The 19,225-nt window shown below is 38.9% G+C and overlaps 1 protein-coding gene across 10 annotated transcripts in view; it reads right to left on the reverse strand.

Moving 5' to 3' along the window:
- adgrb1a (adhesion G protein-coupled receptor B1a) overlaps positions 1–19,225 on the reverse strand; it is a 210,769-nt gene that overhangs the window by 14,841 nt on the left and 176,703 nt on the right. For 7 of the 10 annotated variants that reach the window (XM_086310179.1, XM_086310171.1, XM_086310173.1 and 4 more), the window contains 3 exons: positions 17,071–17,156; positions 7,945–8,043; positions 1,134–1,305 (listed from right to left, as the gene is read on the reverse strand). In XM_086310179.1, the coding sequence (XP_086166305.1) occupies positions 1,134–1,305; positions 7,945–8,043; positions 17,071–17,156 (357 nt within the window). Of the gene's footprint in view, positions 1–1,133; positions 1,306–7,944; positions 8,044–14,274; positions 14,335–17,070; positions 17,157–19,225 lie in introns of all 10 variants that reach the window. The other 3 variants (XM_086310181.1, XM_086310177.1, XM_086310176.1) reach the window with 2 other exon arrangements.

The following is a 19,225-nucleotide window of genomic DNA, read 5'->3' on the forward strand; positions in this document are numbered from 1 at the left end:
AAAAAAAATGCTGTAAACAAAGAATGCTTTCAGAAATATAAATGATTGTTTATTGGCTCCAAATGTATTCTGCAGCAGGACGACGACACCAAACACACAGCCAAAGTCATTAAGAACTATCTTCAGCATAAAGAAGAACAAGAAGTACTGGAAGCAATGGTACGGCAGACAGAGCCGTGATCTCAAGATCATGGAGTGTGTCTGGGATTACATGAAGAGACAGAAGGAAGTGAGGAAGCCTGCATCCACAGAACATCTGTGCTTAGTTCTCCAAGATGTTTGGAAGAACCACCAGCTGAGTTCCTTCAAAAACTGTGTGCAAGTGTGCCTAGAAGAAGTCACCCCAAATATCAATTTGATTTATATTTCTCTCTTGTTCACTCACTGCATTTTCTTGATTGATGAAATCAAATGATTAACACTTCTATTTTTGAAAGCATTGTTTGATAACATCATTTTTTCTCACCTGCCTAAAACTTTCGTCTTTTAAACATATACAGTACTGTGTAGAGGCTTTTAATGAATAAAGACGACAGGCTCGAGCGGATCTGACTCCACATTGGCTTAAGTGGGGTCAGTTTAGGATTCCCAGATAATAAAGTATACATCATACAGTTTGTCACATTTCAGCTATCAAACACTCTTTGATAAACTCTCCATGAGAGATGCCTTACAGGTTTTTCATTTTGTGAGAAATGACAATATAACTTACCTGCTTTTATTATGAAAGGGATAATTTTTTACACATTTCATACGTACGTTTGTATAAAAGCGAATGACGCTTTACTCTAAATGAGTCGAAACCAACATTTATGAGTCCATGTCTTGTTAAATAATCTAAATTCATCTTTCGGGGCTAGCATGGTCACATCTCTTAAATGTTCACTATCCAATGGGAAAATTTAAGTCAATGAGACTCAAGCAGACCCTCCTAGTGGACTTGGAAAGTATCACCACACCTGACTGAGATGACATCCAGAATTGTATAATATGGTAGCTTGCTGTAGCTCAACATATTAAATCAACACATCACCCACTACAGTGGTAGTAGTCAGCAAAGAATCTCAGCTGGAAGTACTAGACAGGACGCACAACTACAAACAAAACAATAGGGTAGCGTTCCTATAATATACCTCTCTGCGAAGGATGCAGTGAACCATGACAATGACAAAGCCTTCCAGTGAATCAAACACAGCAAAAAGGATCTGGAAGAGCGCAGAACGCCGGTCGGTGATGGCCAGGACAGCTGACATCCACGTGAGAGCCAAGAGTGGCAATACCACACAGGAGCTCCACAGTGACGCCCTACAGAATGGAAGGGGAACTGTAGTCAAGAACAGTACAACCCAAATTTTGTGAAGGCAGGACTACAGTGATTCCTAGCCATTGCATTCTAAGATAGTTAGAATTATTAGCTGATTTTATATTCAATGCCCTATAACACACACACACACACACACACACACACACACACACACACACACACACACACACACACACACACACACAAAAACAAGGTTAAACTGATTTCTTTTGCTCAACTGGACCTGTTCACCCTGTTAGCATAGTGTTAGCCTACAACTCTAAACATGCACTAATACAGAACATCAAACAAATAATTATGTTACCAACGCAAACAAAAACATACATCCATTATTTGCTGATATATATGTTTTTAACTCACATATATTACATGCATGTATGTTTAAGATGATTCAGTCAAACCATAAAGGATCTAGTGCCACAGGAAAGAGAGGGAGGGAGGTGAGCAGTGGGGGGAAAAAAACAAGTGTAATGAGGCTGAAACAGAATGCAGACAAACAGAAGAGGCAGAGCAGAGGAGGACAGACAGAGAAAGAGAGAGAGAGTCTGAAGAAGTGTTATCCCCTGACTCTTTCCATTTTTCTAATGCAAATACTGATAATAAACTAGCACAATAACTACTGGGAACGACTGTACCCGCAATGAATGTGGTGAAACAGTCTTTCATTCAGATCCTCCAAATGAAGATAATTAAGCAGGCTAACTTTTAATTACAAACTATCCCAGAGGTGGAAAAAAAAGCACTGAAGACTAAGTCAGACTAAACTAAACGTCTGCTCCAAGTTGCAATTCACACCCACTTTCTCTTTTTAAATTATTTTTAAGCTGTTGTCAACAATGCTTCATATATTGTAGGTCTTTCATATTCAATTGATATCCAGAGACTGAGCTTACAGTAAACATTACTGAATAAAATGAATAAAAAATATTTTCAACTTGTTCTGATATTGATTATTGATGTGTGTCAGACTTATTTTAAATAGACGTATTAACATGGATTAAAAAAAATAAATATCTGATTTCGCTGCAGTTAATACCACTAGCTAATGTCTCCCATAGCCGCCTTGTAGATCTGGTTAGGGTGTAATATTTACACCTTTGGCATACCAAATGTCCTATAACAGAAAAACTAGAGCAAAAATGTGTGATTTGAAAGATTAACTCTTCTAGCTTGCGAAACTATGTTTTATTAGCATGTGGCTGAAATGCAAATAAGTAGGTTTTTTTTCTGACAGATTTTTACTTTTACATCCTACATTTTAAACAAATATCTACACCCCACATAGCAAGGAGGTCTGGCCCGGATCTGGTATCAAGCTGGCACTGCTGGCTGACTTCTGGCATGACAAGACGTATGTCATCCAGATATGGGCCAGGCCTGGCATAGATGGCACTGTCTATGTGATGGCATGCAATATCTGGCTCGATTGCAGTTTGGTTTATGTGGCCAGGCCCATGGAAAACAGGTCTGGCCGTGATCCGGCATCAAGCTGGCACTTCTGACTGACTGCTGTCATGGCAGGGTGTATGTCAACCAGATGTGGGCCAGGTCTGGCAATGATGGCACTATTTATTTTCCTATTTTCCTATTTTAGCTAGAAGACCCAAATGCGATGTTGCAATACTATACTGCTATGGTAGCCAACGTTTCAAATGCAGGTTTGATAGGTTACACTTTATCCAAAACCTAGTGACGGTTTACTCATCCTTGCCAGTGGGTAGCTCAGGAAGGAGAGCAGGTCACCTTGTGATCGCAAGCTTAGTGGTTCGATCCCTGACTCCTCCAGTCTGCATGTCAAGAGTGTGAATGTGTATGAATGTAATTAGGAAGCACTCAGTTTAGAGAAAGTGTGGGATTGGGTGAATGTGGCATGCTGTATAGAGCATTTGAGCAATCCGGGAGACTAGGAAAGCATTGTATAAGAGTCCGTCCATTCACTGTCTGAGCAGAGTTTCGTCATGTTACTTTTGCACTATTATGTTCCGGCATATATTGTTATTACATGGCTTGATTAAGGTACACATTAGGCTGACATCTGGGGCCAGAGCTGAAACTGTTCTGGGCCAGCACACGGCCAGCAGTGTGTCTACAACTGGCCCGTGGCTGCACACAACTTACACATGGCCCACATACCGCAAAGAATGACAGCCCTTTGGTGGCCACAGACGGGCCAGCACAGGACCACCAGTATGTCTGCAACTTCAACATTATGCACTCCACACTGTATATAAATGCCACTTGTTTTGCACATATTCAACTCTGTATATTTTATATATTTTATTATTATTATTATTATTATTTTATTTTATTTTTTTTACTATTTAATTTGTAAAAATGTGTATACACACACACACACACACACACACACACACACACACACACACACACACACACACACACACACACACACAGGAAAATATTTAGTATACACATCCAGAAATGCATACACTATTATATATTGTACATATATTTATTAGTTTCAGGTTGGCCATTCTTGTATTTTGCTCGTTTGTGTTGTTGTGTTTGCACATCTCTGTTGCTTGTGGGGCTCGCACACAAGAATTTCACTCGCATGTGCTGTGCCAGTGTGCCTGCACATGTGATGTGACAATAAAAGTGATTTGATTTGATTTGATTTGATTTGGCCTTGTGCTGGCCCATGTGTGGGCCACCTCTGGCAAACCAAATCTGGGCCACCAAAGGGCCGTCATTCTTTTTGGTAAGTGGGCCATGTGTAAGCACATTGTGTGGGCCAGATCCAGGCCATACCAATTTTGATATGTGGGACTTTCCACTCCTTACAGTTTCAAAACAGTATTATTGTACAGTCAACCTTACAATGTAAAGTGCCTTGAAACAACTGTTGTGATTTGCTGCTGCATAAATAAAATTGAATAGACTTGTTACTTTTGTTTTAACGCATTTGAAAGTAAAATGTTGTGGCAGGTAACTCCAAATTCAACGTTTCTATTAGCTGAACAAAAATCAGATAAAAAACAAGCTGTTTGTGTGCAGTTTATCTCACAGTGTGTTGCTAGCTAAAGGTCCAGCTGCTGTATTTCACAGGGAGAGAAAAGAAAGAGAGCTAAGAGGTTAGATATAAAAGTAGAGACTGCTCCGTTGCATTTGACAAATTGGAAATTTAAAGCTTACATGTAAGTCCTCGTGTTTTTAAATCAAGTACTGGGCCTGTACATGTGACAATATGTTTTTTTCACATTGTGAGAGATGCTGCAAAACAAGTGTCACTGTTTCATTTAAAGGTTGCATGAAAGTCCTCTGCAGGTTAGTGCAGGATAAACAGCTTAGTTTTCTGTACTGTGATGGGTTTAGAACAGCTGATAACAGCCTGTACATTAAGAGTTATGATTCTTCCCTATGCTGAGCCATTTCAACATCCCCCATTTGCTGAATCCCACTTTAACCTCCTCCCTACTCATTTCCTGTTTAATGTAAGCAACAGAAAACAGCGATTTTTTATTTCCCTTCTTTTTCTCTGCTCATGTTCTGCTTAACAAATTCAAGATGAGAATATTTATTAGAATTTTGATTCTAATAAATATTCAGGCTAATATAAAGTTTGTATTCCCATCTACTTATATTATTTTATTATTACATTAACATAGTACAAGGTTCAGTTAGCTTTGCTAACAGCTAGTAGAAACATCATCCAAAGAGCTACTTTTTACTTTCTTACTTCAGAGTACACTTCAAAGCTGGAACGTTTTCACTTTTACTAGAGTAAGAAATTGAACCAGTACTTCAACGTTACTGAAGTTTTATTTTTTAACACTGGTATCTGTACTTCTACTTAAGTACACAATGTCTGTACCTTTTCCCCTCTGACCTCTACCCTTAAATGGTTTGCCAGTGAGAAACAAAATAACATTCAAGGAGGTGCACACTTCCTCCAAGTCATAACTAATCAATTCATTTTTACACAATCACTACAAATCATGAACAACAGTGGAATTAAGTCTCTGGTAACTTTCATTATTTACCACATATCTAAATTCTCACTAGCCACACAGTGGGTTTATTTAAAATGTTCTGTATGATCATTTTATCTCAGGATAAAATATTTCCTATTTGTCAAATGTTTTTTTGGTCAACAATTCATATTTTCTAAACTTGATATTTTGCAAAATGAAACCTGGCATCCATATTTAGAACGTAGAAAACAAAAACAAAGTACAATGATGGGAAACCCATAAATAACTGAAAAAGCATAGCTAATTTCCACCTCTGGTAATAACCTGGGCTTTGTTAAAAGCATATCACACGTTTCTTTTGTCCCATTGTGCGGAGACTTTTCCACCCTGCGAGCAGTAAACCCCTGTGCAGCATCACTGTACCACGTCAGTGTCTGCACTGGCACTTTACACTTTAAGTGAGTTCTTCTTCCCCACTGTCACCAATTGCTTTCTCAGAGCAAATACATAATATTTTAAATATTACTAATGATGAGATTTTGCATTCTATAAAATAACTATGCTATTGTGTTAATATATTTATAAACTATAAACTATCAGCTTTACTTAAGACCTAATGCTTACTTTTTTCTCTACAACAATCCAATGATAATTTACACACAGAAGTTATGAGACATTTGGTGACCAAGTGGCTGTCATTTGTAATATCCTGAAAGCAAACACTGTTTGCCTCAATGGCAGCTTTACACAATGCTGGTAATAATAATAATGACCAGCTCAAGCAGGTAGTCACCTGTAATAATTTTCAGTTAGCATGGAATATTTTGGTCAAACGTTAACGGACAAATTCCTGTACCTGTGATTACAGCCCAGGCCCGAGTTTAAGTAAAGCATCTCAAAATCAGCACAGAGGCAAAAATACACATCTGGGCACTATAAGAACTTTCTGATCAAGAAAATGAAGTACTGCATTTAATCGCCTACTAGGGCTGGGCGATATGGCCTAAAATTCATATCGCGATATAATTTGAAGCATGTGCTGTAACGATATATATCACGATATATTCTTTTCTTCTGTATAACGTATTTTCCACACTATAAGGCACACTTAAAATCCTTTAATTTTCTCAAAAATCGAGAGTGTGCCTTATGTATGAATTCTGGTTGTGCTTACTGACCTCGAAACGATTTGGGCGTGCAGAAATTTGTTTAAAAAATGTTTTTAGGGACAATCGCATAGCAGGATGCTATACACGGGCCAAACTTCAGTCAGGAGAACAACTGAGATTATTCATCCACAATACGAGGTTAGTTATTAATATACTGCAACAACATGGAAATAGAGCAGCTGCGAGAGAATTCAGCATTAATGAATCAATGTTATGGAAGTGGAGGAAGCGCAGTTTTTGGCTTTCCCCATATTTCAAAAGTGCTTCATCTCTTTGCTATGACTGTCGCCCGGCATAATTTGCAGATTATAATGGTTGTAGCCGCTGCGATGCTTTTGACCAAAACAGGCGCAGCTTAACGACATCATCAACATGCGCTATCGCGATAGAGCGGTATAGTCAAAATCTCTATCGTTGGCCAAATTTATATCGTTTCTATTGTATATCGTATATATCGCCCACCCCTATCACCTGCCCTCTAAATTGACAACCCAAGCCCAACAGAAATGTTTAGGAGTAGAATAAAGCAAAACCAGCCAATAACTGCTCAGCATAGAAGCTGGAAGTATGCACTGTGTCTTTTAGACTACAGGAAATGTGAATGGAGCTGGTTGAGGGAGTAAAAAACGTCCTCCTTAGCTTTGTTTAAAGTTTAGGAGGACGACTTTGTTTCAAAATCAGAATAGGCAGGTCTGTGCAAATGTATAATAATAGTTCAGTGCAAATCCCACAGAGTACTGAACATATGCTATTTTGTAATATAATGTCTCTGTCCCAATAACTAGCTGCTCAAACCTTCTCTGGGCAGCAAACCATTTAGAAGAAAGTTTGCTTAAACTTGAAGAACAAAACCAGCTTGTTTCTGACAAAAGGGTGGCCCCGAGGTCCAGTATAACATAGATGAGGATTGTGTTGAACTATAAATGTAGCAGTGTCCAAGAAATGTAGAATATAGAGCTGTAAATGAGCAAAATGGGTTTACCTTAAGCCTGTGGCTATTGGTCGTATTTCTGGATTTTAGAAAAGTGTAACAGACATACTGCAAAAAAAGAGGACAACTACCTTCCCTTTTTCTAATCAGATTCTATCAGCACAGTCTCTAAAAGCAGAAAACTATTGCCCAGGCAATAGTTACATAATGGTCAACCTAAGAACTTACAGATGACAGCAAGGCACATCCGCCCACCCACACAGACAGACAATAAATATAAGTATATGCTAATACCCCTTCAATATCTGCTTCTTTATCTCCTATTAGACAAACACACAAACACGCTTTCTCATTCTCATTCAATCGATCACATATGCAAAACTATTTACATGGGTACAGCTAACACAAGTTTGCTTTGAGTAAGAGCACATAACCCTCAAGAACAAAATCCTCCCTGCTAGTGCACGAGGGAGAAAAAAATGACAGAAGGATAAAGGACAGAGAACCAATCAAGTGAGGGAGAAGAAGGCAGGTAGAGGAGAGAACAGAGGTAAGAGGAGTTAAGGAAAAATAATTAGCAGGACTAACATGGCGTTACTGGTAGCTGTGGTGGAAACGTCAGCCGAAGAGATAACTCCGCACTTGGCACATTTGAGCGTCATATTGTACAGTGGCACTGTCATCTGACTGCAAAGTCAAATTAACACGCTGTAACATACACAAACAGATACAGATGCACCTGCACACAGACTCGCACAGATGCACGTGAGCACACATACAGCCACGCACGCACAGTGAGTCACAGTGTTCTCGCACAGTGTTCTCGCACAGTCTCTCTCTCAGGGCTATTGTACAGTTGTTGGATGGTTTTGGGTTTACCCGTGTTTGGCTGAGGGGCAGGGGAGGTGGGGCAAAGATTGCTCAATTATTAAGCATTTCCTATTAAACATAATGTCTGATTTTCCTCACAAATAACCAGCCGGTGGCATGAAGGAGTTGGCGCTCACTGGCATGCTCTCATTGTAATTCATAAAGCTTCAGTCAAATGCCAATCCTGAACAGGACTGACATCACTGCCGCTCAGACCATGATCACGTGCTGGTTTTGTGCTTGGTTTTGAGTAAACGCCAAGCCTGTATGCAAAGATGCTCTCTCTCTCCCTCTCTCACACACTCGCACAGACACACTCAAACGCACCTGGCTCCATACAATCCCTGAGTCAAGATTACATGTCAACAATGCATTCAGTATGTAACAATGATTTAAGTCATAGGTATCAAACTCTGGCCCGAAGCCATACCAAATTACTATTAGAGCTGGCCTACTGGTGTTATACAGCTAATATATATGTATTGTTTAGTATTAAGCTTTGCTTGTTCCATATTCAGTTTTTCAGCAAAACTTGTTTGAGTCCATAAGAAAAGATTCATTCTTATATCTGGACGAAGAATTTTTTTTCCCAATAAATATTAATGTTAGCCCGCAACTTTGTTCCAGCTTTGAATTTTGGCCCTCTGTGTATTTGAGTTTGACACCCCTGATTTAAGTCAACAAAAAGCTGTCTCTGTTCTCATGGCCACCCAGCCAAAATCGGAGCTACAAAGTTAATGCAAGCCAAAGTCATGTCTATTTCACATTTTGACATTTTCTTCAAAGTCTTTTATCTGAGACTGTCTGAAAATATTTCTAATGGTGTTCTCACTCAGCAATTTGCTGAGATATCAGCATATCCTAACTTTAAGTATCATGTAAGCTTACTTACACTTACATTTGGCATGAATGCCATGGTAATTTGGGGCATTTAATGATTTCTTTGAGATGTTCTTTTTCCTGGGTGGAATGATTTGTACATCATAGATGTTTAATATTTGAAAAAGACAGAACTGGATGCACAAATATATACATACACCCCCACAAGTATCTGATTAAATGTTCTTTAACAAGTTGCACCTTGTATTTAGAAATACCAAATCCAGTTCTAAGATTTCAAGTCTTACACATGTATGTTGACCATTTCCATCAAGTTGGAGGAAACCTGTTCAGGGCTAGGCTTAAAAACACATCACTTTGTGCACATAGATTTCTCATAACAGAATGCGTGAAACAGCGTTGATGTAAAATGTTATCATTTAGTTACTGAAGGTGATAACCTAAAGGGTTTGGCGGTGAATGTTAGAGGTTTTGATGTTCGCCAAAGTCTTTGTCTGTCTGCAGGTTTTGTCAAAAACAAAACTCTTGTTTTTGACTCAAATGTTTGGCCTCTAGACTGTCAGTGTCAAGTAAAGAAATGATTGTGTATACAGGGCTCTGAAACCAAAACCAAATGTTTACCATTGATTTTCTGGATCATTGAAGCATTGCTTGTCTTACATTTCCATTACAGCAAGTAGATATTTCTCAGTGGGCCACATTGTTTGTGCCAGAGTTATTCTCAGAAGTATCAAATGGACCCAGTGGTGGTCAAACGTGATGTTTGGGTGGATTTCTGTTTTAATTAGTTCACTTAAAGCTAGGGATGGGAATCGAGAACTGGTCCTTGTTCCCAGTAGTCAAATGCCTGCCTATTGATCCCGTTTATCAGTTCTTTGGCTGATTTCAGTTTAAGTGTCAAAGGAACAAAATAGCGACGCAGTCTAAAGCATGGATATGGACATTTATTTTTATTGCACAAAAGGACGAAATGGTAAAGTGGAAAACTGCATCCAACTGCATTATGCTGCTAACACAGCTTCGGTTGCCTTGATGCATGCTCAATCATCCAGGTAAGAAATTCCCCAAAAAGTTGATTCTATTCATCTGGACGTAGCGTTTTAAGTGGGAGAAACGTTTCATCACTCATCAAGTGACTTCTTCAGTCAGTTCTTTGAAAGCATCTGCACAGACAGCATGCTAATGCTAAGCTAGCCAAGAACGCCAGCAGCCTAACATCAACTGGTAACAAGCAGCCAGACTGCAGCCTCCTTTTCTACCTGTTCATTTGATTTGATTTGATTTGATTTGTTTCTAATCATAAAATCTGCTTCACTAGTGACCGCTTTTTTATTCTGGTTGTCATCTTTGCTTTGTGCGGTCAGCTTTGTATTCTACTAACAGAAAGATCTTAGGCTACGATCACACTGCAGGTCTTAATGCTCAATACCGATTTTTTGCTCAAATCCGATTTTTTTGTCTGCTTGTTCACACTACAAATAAAATGCGACAGCAAACGTGCTCTAGTGTGCCCGCATGCGCAAAAGAAGACGTCACACACAATGCGCTCTGTTTAGACCCAGAGCAAACAATATTGCTTGACTGATGGCCCTTAATATAAAGACTTCGGATTTTACGTTTCCCAATTTTTGCTTTAAGTTATTGTGTTATTTACATAATAATGTAAATAACCTAATAATTATCCTTATTGCTGTTTTAGAGAGGAGCGGTGCTTCAAAAGATAGTTACAGATTTCTGTCAGAATCTGCAGATTATACAGTACAAATAAAATGTTCACGTTGTCTTCCCAACAGTTTCACTGACATCTACACGGGATGGCCAGGAAGCGTTCACAATGTCTTCGTGGGCGCTTCTCCGGCGCTGATAATTAGCGTCTGTCTTGTGTCAGTGACGTAAAAGACGGATTTAATGCGACATCACCGTTCAAACAGCAGTCGCTTTCTAAAACATCGAATATGTATCGGATTCAGCACCACATACGAAAGTGACCCAGATCGGATTTGAAAATATCAGATTTGTGCTGTTCACACTGTCAGACCATGATCGGATATGGGTCGCATAGGGTCAAAAAAATCGGATTTGATGCGCTTTTGCCTGCAGTGTGAATGTAGCCTTAGAGATGCGTGTCCTTATTAGGGATTTGTGTTAGTGCATGGGGTTGTAGCCTCAGATTTATATTTTTAAACGGTGATTATGAGACCATATGTTTCAGCTATTTACTAACATGAAAGCAATGTAACGCGTAGTATAACGAATTACATTATTTTCATGAGAGTAATTAAGTAACGTACTGCATTCCTTTGAGGAAAGTGTTCTGTGCAACATTGAGTAACGACAACAACACTGGTAACAATAAAGCAGATAAATAGCATACATGCACAAACTTTTGACCCGAAGCATGCAATTAATTTACATGTATGAAGTTTTTTTTATTGCTGCTTAACAATGGTGTTGACTCTCGTAAGTGAATCAATCTGCGATATCGATAATGGAATCGGACTCACTAAAATCTTATCAATTCCCATCCCTACTTAAAGATTTTGACTCTCTACATGTATTTCTATAATTTTGCACTCAAAAAGTAAGCAAACAAATAAACAAAATAAATTTAGTTGATTTGCAGGTGTGATCACCATGAAAATACATCGCTTTGCTTTCCTCCCAAAATTCTTCTGTTTGCAGCTCTCCTACCGCTGCTGTTGCTAGACAAAGACTGACTACAATGCTTGCAATATTGACAAGTAATAACAAACTAATCTGTTGCCATATGGCCTTCTGCTAAACAACAATTAGAGCAGAGGAGCTGAGGGAATCGATTTTTGTAGCCTATGGATGCCAGGATTAAAAATCACATAATGGAAGAAATTCAATTTCAAGTTAAAGGGCAATACAGGCACTAAATGTACACTGCAGGCAGTGATATTAAAAAGCAATCAACACTTTGTGAAATACACCATTTCCCTGGTCTTAAGGATTGAGAGGCAAAAGGTGGCCATTTGGCAGGTGGGGTGACATGCATTAAGCTCAGTAAATAAATAATGTGCAGCTCACAGACAAATATTACATTAATCAGGTGGAAGGTAATCCTTTGGTCAAACATAAACCTGTCTATAGACTTTATAAGATTTCAGAGCAAATGGTAGGTTCTCAAAGCTAAATGTTCGATTAACCCTCTATTACAACCTGTAAATATACGGCCTGATGACTGAAACCATTTAATGTTCGTTAAGGAGGAAAGGAGCTCTAGCACTGATTTGATTTGGCCTCTCTTGTCTGTTGTAATTTTCTAATTGAATTACCCTTTAATTTTCAGTGGCGAGGCCCATCTGACGTTCAGGCTGACCTGTTTTGGACCTGTTTGGTGGGGACCCTGCTGTGCAATTAATCATTCTACATATTTAATTAACTTCATTAAACATGTTTTGGATTGGATGCTTGAGAAGAGTCATGTGATGGAAATGAGATTAGAACATTAGACATCCTTCTTTACTATTTTGTTCTACTCTACCAAGCAAAGAACAACAAATTTCAGAGTCACAGAATGAAAAGTTCACAAAGTAAATCAATGTATGATTTGGCATCTACACTGGACACAGCCTTGAATAAAGCAGTCCCTATAGACTCTATGCTAGAATAGTCAACCACTTTTATAGCCTGGTAATAAAGAGGTTAAAAAGACTTTCTTTCTTGATCTCTGTAAACACTTTGGCCCCGAGTTCATTGTCTCAGTCATATTTGTATAATACAAAATAAAAAATGATGGAAAAAGGTTTAGCCATGCTATTGCTCATTAGCTAACAACCTGTCACTCACAAGCGATTAGCCAATAAACAAGCAATTTCAGTCAGGCCTGCAACTTCTCATAATATCACGTTTCTTTCATACCAAGATGGCAAAATTAGAAATGTTTATCTTGAAACTCTAAAATGCAAGTTCAGAAACCGACACATAAGGTCACACTAGCTACGTCCATCTTTTCTCCAAAAATTTAAATAGATAGAAAACCCCCCAAAATAATTTACCTGTTAAGTAACAAACTTTTATGAATAAATGATGTGACATTTTTGATTGTCCAATCCAGTTATGGTCAATATAGCTATTCTTAAAAAAATAACACATAAAGACAATTTTTTAAGAAGATGGTGCCCTTACAATTAGTGTCACCTCTTGTCATGTAAGTATTTGGGTTACATGAAGACTGTTATTGTGGTTCAAGATACTCATGGTAAGTTACAAATATAATAGAATAGTACTTCAATTTCAACAGGGTAGGGTTTTCTCGAATTGAACACTTAATTTTGTCAACATCTGCAAAACTGTTACAGCACTAAACACCACAACATGTCTACTGTCAATGCCCGCCAGTAGACGTGGTTCTCATCTCTCATCTCTGATGATCTACAACCACTGAGGGAGAGAAGCGTAACACTGCCGTATTTCTTGTGCACATCATGTAGCCATACTTGTCTGACTGTATTTATGCACTCAAGTAAAGTGCAAGTATGGAAGCACACAATATGAGCCATATCTTGGAGCATGCTGATGAAAGCTCAATAGCAAAGCAAGCAAGACTAAAATTAGAATGACTCATTCCAAGGTCAAAAACGTCTGTGCTATCAAGTTTAATTGAAACATGAAATAATAACATAAATTTCTTCTACTTCTGTGATTTTGTTAGGCCACAACTAAATAGCTTAGCAAAATAGCCTGAGCGATCACTCTGAACAGATGTAACCAGATATTCATTTCTGACATTTATATTCCCAATTAAGTTCTAATAAATTCAAGACACAGTCTCACCAGTTCATGCTGTCAGTCAGGCTATGCGTTCCGCCATCAGTTACGGAATACAAAAACAGAGATAAAATCCTGACAACCATTTTAACTTGGTACACGCACACATTCTCATACTATTCAAGCATACAGAAAAGATTAATATTACCGCTATGCATTTAGCACGAGTTATTGGAAAAAAGACATTTTCTATAAAAAGCATTACAGAAACTGTCAGACTCTAAGGCACTGTGTTATTCTACCCAGCTAATGGGAGGCAGGATCAATTGGAAAATCAATAGTGAGGTGAATAGGCAGGAAATAATAGTAAGCCAATCAGAGGAGCTTGCTAGAGGATTCTGCAGGTTTGGCAATTGATAGGGCTGGTAAACCATACACTACAGAGAGGGTGGAATGGGCAGGTATTTTTTTTACCCAATCACCGATGACAAGGGAGGGGGCTTCTGAGACTGATGTGTCCCTGATTGGAGAGCCCTGAGTGAGAGAGAGGGGATTCTGTGCAAACTCAAACATGACATTTCAGACAGAATAAAAACAAGTACAGTTGAACAGAGAGATCATTGAAGAACGCAAACATGTTTTTCAGAGAGAGAAATAAAATAACATCTGAATGCACCAACATGGCCAATGGGGACAGAACAGCCTGCGAGGTAAAGGGCAGCAGGGTACATGTCTGCTCTGTGCTCTGACCAATTTTTAGAAGCTACACCATCAGTCTACTGACATTTGCCATCACTACCTACCTAGGCAAATATACTTTTTAAGTATTCATATCTTTTAAAGAAACTAAATTGTAACATTTACGTACATAACAAGATTTTTCTAAGCAGGTTTTCTGGGTTGTGGCTCTGATGCACTAAGAAACAGTCTAACATCCTGAAAAGCATGCTTATTTGCTTTAGACTGGATATAAAAGAAAGACATATTCTCTTGGTCAGAGAAACGTTGCCAATGCTAAAGTACGTTAAACCTATGTTTCTGTATGTAGCTTCAGTCTTCACTATCCAGCAGGTAGTGTCAAAGGTATTACGCCCATCTATCAGATGCAGCCTATTTTGTCAATTGACAAACCAATAGTCAGGTGATAGGACTGATATAATGCATGAACTAAAAGCAGCATTAAACATGTTAGACAACTGTACAAATGCACCTTCCAGCAACTCCAGAGCTATCATATTAACACACCGTGTCCAGCTGGACACAAAACTAGTTTGCAGTGCTTTGAAAAAGTATTTTCCTCATTTCTGATTTCTTAGTTTTTGACACCTAAATATGTCACAAATGGAGGAAACTGCAGGGAACCTTGCCATGAGTGCCTGGCCTACAAAAATTACTGTGAGAGTGATCAAGAACTCATCCTGGAGCCCAGAACAACATCTGAAGAACTGCAGGCCTCTCTTAAGGTCAGTGCTGATGACCGGACAAAATTTTGTTTGATCATCTGAAACATGTAAGTATGACAAATATGCAAAAAAAAAACAACCTTCAAAACCAGGAAGATGGCACATATTTTCTTTTCACAGCACTGTAAATCCAAGAGTTGAGTGGTGTTTGCTGAAACACCACTTAAGAAACACAAAATCTCATCCAGTGCTCATCATTCAAATTTGCACTAAAGTTTGACCTCGTCCTCTGCCTTTCGTTTGTCCTTACTAGCTGTAAGTCCACAGTCAAGTCTAATTTATATAAGTCTTCTAATTTGCATTTGAAGTTTTAGCCAGTAGCCCTGCGCCTTCCCTCCAGTATTCTTCATTGCAACATTGTAAGACATAGTGGGCTGTGTCACATCATTGAATACACATCAAATAAACGTGATACTGATGTGACAGACCATGAACCAGTTAAGGTCCAGTTACCGGAACTGGTCCATGCGAAGACGATTTCTGACACATGACACAAACAACTGTGAAGTTGCTGGAAGGTGTATTGCCCCCAGATTCCCAGAATTCCCACCCTTATGTTGGCAGTCCACACACCTAAGGTTTCTCAACAAATGCTAAAGTATATTTCCCAAAATGCTGCACTGTGTCTTTATGAACAATATCAGACGCATTTATCTGCTTATTCTACTAATTCTAATAATAATAATATTAATAAAAAATACTATATCTACTTCAAGTTATTGTAAATTTGAAATACATTTATGGTTTATTACTACTAGGTTTCATATCTTTTGCTTTGGCCAAGGGGTTTATCAGTAATGATAACAATATACACATAAAGTGTGAATGAAACACGTCTCATGGTATTTTTCCCGAAGCAAAATAAAATGAGACCAGTTTTCCATGAATTTTTCTGGCAGCTGGAAAACTCCCATGAATTGTTGGAAACTGCCACTGAGTTTGAAATCTGGCAATTGAGAAGCTTGGCATTTCACTTCATCCCTGTAGATAAAAAGCTATATCAATGCTAATCATGATAGCAGGGTGCAACCCCTGCTCCAAGTTATACCTTTCCTCAAAGAACGTGACTCTATTTGAAGGTATTCTATTAAGTTCTAAGGAGATAAAATTCAATATTATGATTTCCATGTATTGTTTTATTGGGTTCATTCAATGACTTGAATTGTCTTCACTGTTCACATTTCCATTCTTTCCAAAACTTTGATTAAAATGCCATTATCACAAACAGAAATTGTGGCCAGAGCTAGAATACAATCCCAGTCGTAATAAGCCAGCTTTCCCTTTACAGTGAGGTCTCGCTGCTTAAAGTCCCTGCTTCCCTTTACCAGAAACAACCAAACGGGTGAAAAAAAGACATGGATGGGTTTATAGAACTTCACATTAAGAGCAACACCTGCAAAGAAAGAGCAGCTGGAGGAAAATGTGACACATTTGAAACTTAAAAGGAAAGCAATGAAATGAGACATCATCTTGCTCAGTCTGTGCAGGACCAATAACCAGACAGCCTCCACATTTTATTTGTCTTCTGTCTGCAGTGTCACGTGACTCACACATGTGTGAAAACAAACAGTATATTTTCTTTTGCTTGTTCATTTAATATAATTTCAGCCAGATTTCTGAATCTTCTTTTTACTTCATCTTCTTCGGATTAAAAATGTTGTTCTCTTCAACCAATTTGCCAATGACATAATGGCCCGGGACAATTTCAGACTAGAAGCTGATAACTGCACCGGTCTCAGCCACTACCTAGAGCAATGAGGCTGGTTATAGGTCACTGTGTAAAATGGATGTGTGGTATAAGGCATACCCCGCCCTCTCCTTTAGTTTCATATCAGTAATTCCGTCTTTGGACACCAGTTTGTTAAAAACGAGAATCCCAATAACCATGTTAACCTGCCGAAGAGAAGAGGTACAAGATTAAAGCGCAGCAAAGACACTTTCATTACTTTCACTGCATGCAGCACTGCTCTGGTGATGGCAGTAATGGAAAGCAATGGTGGTGATGTTCATCATAATGAGACGATGGCAGCAGTATGCATATAAATTAGTCACATCGCACATTAGCTGTACTTACTGTAGGTTTAGCATTGCAAATACTAATTGGTACCAGGCCAAATATTAGTGTCACAAAATGAAGAATGAACGTTAAAAGAAAACTAACACAGACATTATTTTTAATTGAAATGGTACGCTAAAAAAAATACATAAAATGTGAGCTCTGCAAAATCAAAGGTGGTGGTTTTTTAATTCATACAGTCTTACTGCCTTGAACAATTGCCCTCTATAAAACTCTCTGGTACAATCCACTCCGATAGTGTTCCGGGGTGTCTGCATATTGCAGAGGTAGCTCTTTATTAGAGAAGCAGCTTGTGGAAAATAAGGACACCCAAACAAGCTGTTCACTTGTGGTGAGGAGAGGCAAATTGGGAAGTGAATCGCCGAAACTGTAGCTAATAGATTTGATTATCAAAACAAGGACGGTGTCACTGCAGTGCGCTTTCTGCTGAAGTTTGTCTGTGATTTAATTCTGGTTTGGGCCAAACACTACAGGGGGGTTAATATAGGTCAATACAACAACAGCTGTGAGAAGCTGGAAGTTTAACATCTTATAAGATTTCTACATATATACCTGATATAGCATATGAATATGATTATTAAAACTGCTATTTCTGATGCCAGTACAACTTGGCTTAATTACAGTGGCTAATTACAGTGAACTTTCCCACATTTTGTCACATTACAGCCACAAACAAGAATCAATTTTATTGGAATTCCACGTGAAAGACCAACACAAAGTGGTGCACACGTGAGAAGTGGAACGAAAATCATACATGATTCCAAACATTTTTTACAAATAAATAACTGCAAAGTGGGGTGTGTGTAATTATTCAGCCCCTGAGTCAATACTTTGTAGAACCAGCTTTTGCTGCAGTTACAGCTGCCAGTCTTTTAGGGTATGTCTCTACCAGCTTTGCACATCTACAGACTGAAATCTTTGCCCATTCTTCTTTGCAAAACAGCTCCAGCTCAGTCAGATTAGATGCACAGCGTTTGTGAACAGCAGATTTCAGATCTTGCCACAGATTCTCGATTGGATTTAGACACCAGACAGGTCAGGGATAAAGTTATTGAAAAATTTAAAGCAGGCTTAGGCTACAAAAAGATTTGCCAAGCCTTGAACATCCCACAGAGCACCGTTCAAGCGATCATTCAGAAATGGAAGGAGTATGGCACAACTGTAAACCTACCAAGACAAGGCCGTCCACCTAAACTCACAGGCCGAACAAGGAGAGCGCTGATCAGAAATGCAGCCAAGAGGCCCATGGTGACTCTGGACGAGCTGCAGAGATCTACAGCTCAGGTTGGGGAATCTGTCCATAGGACAACTATTAGTCGTGCACTGCACAAAGTTGGCCTTTATGGAAGAGTGGCAAGAAGAAAGCCGTTGTTAACAGAAAACCAGAAGAAGTCCCGTTTGCAGTTTGCCACAAGCCATGTGGGGGACACAGCAAACATGTGGAAGAAGCTGCTCTGGTCAGATGAGACTAAAATGGAACTTTTTGGCCAAAATGCAAAACGCTGCACATCACTCTGAACACACCATCCCCACTGTCAGATATGGTGGTGGCAGCATCATGCTCTGGGGGGGCTTCTCTTCAGCAGGGACAGGGAAGCTGGTCAGAGTTGATGGGAAGATGGATGGAGCCAAATACAGGGCAATCTTGGAAGAAAACCTCTTGGAGTCTGCGAAAGACTTGAGACTGGGGCGGAGGTTCAGCTTCCAGCAGGACAACGACCCTAAGCATAAAGCCAGGGCAACAATGGGATGGTTTACAAACGCTGTCCATCTAATCTGACTGAGCTGGAGCTGTTTTGCAAAGAAGAATGGGCAAGGATTTCAGTCTCACCCAGATTTTACTGGAATTACCTGTAAATTATTATTATTATTATTATTATTATTA

This window comes from Aulonocara sp. 'chitande type north' Nkhata Bay, linkage group LG11, assembly GCF_057382095.1.
Source record: "Aulonocara sp. 'chitande type north' Nkhata Bay isolate Kocher_YH1m ecotype deep benthic linkage group LG11, A_spYH_male_GT1.1, whole genome shotgun sequence".
Taxonomy (NCBI): domain Eukaryota; kingdom Metazoa; phylum Chordata; class Actinopteri; order Cichliformes; family Cichlidae; genus Aulonocara; species Aulonocara sp. 'chitande type north' Nkhata Bay.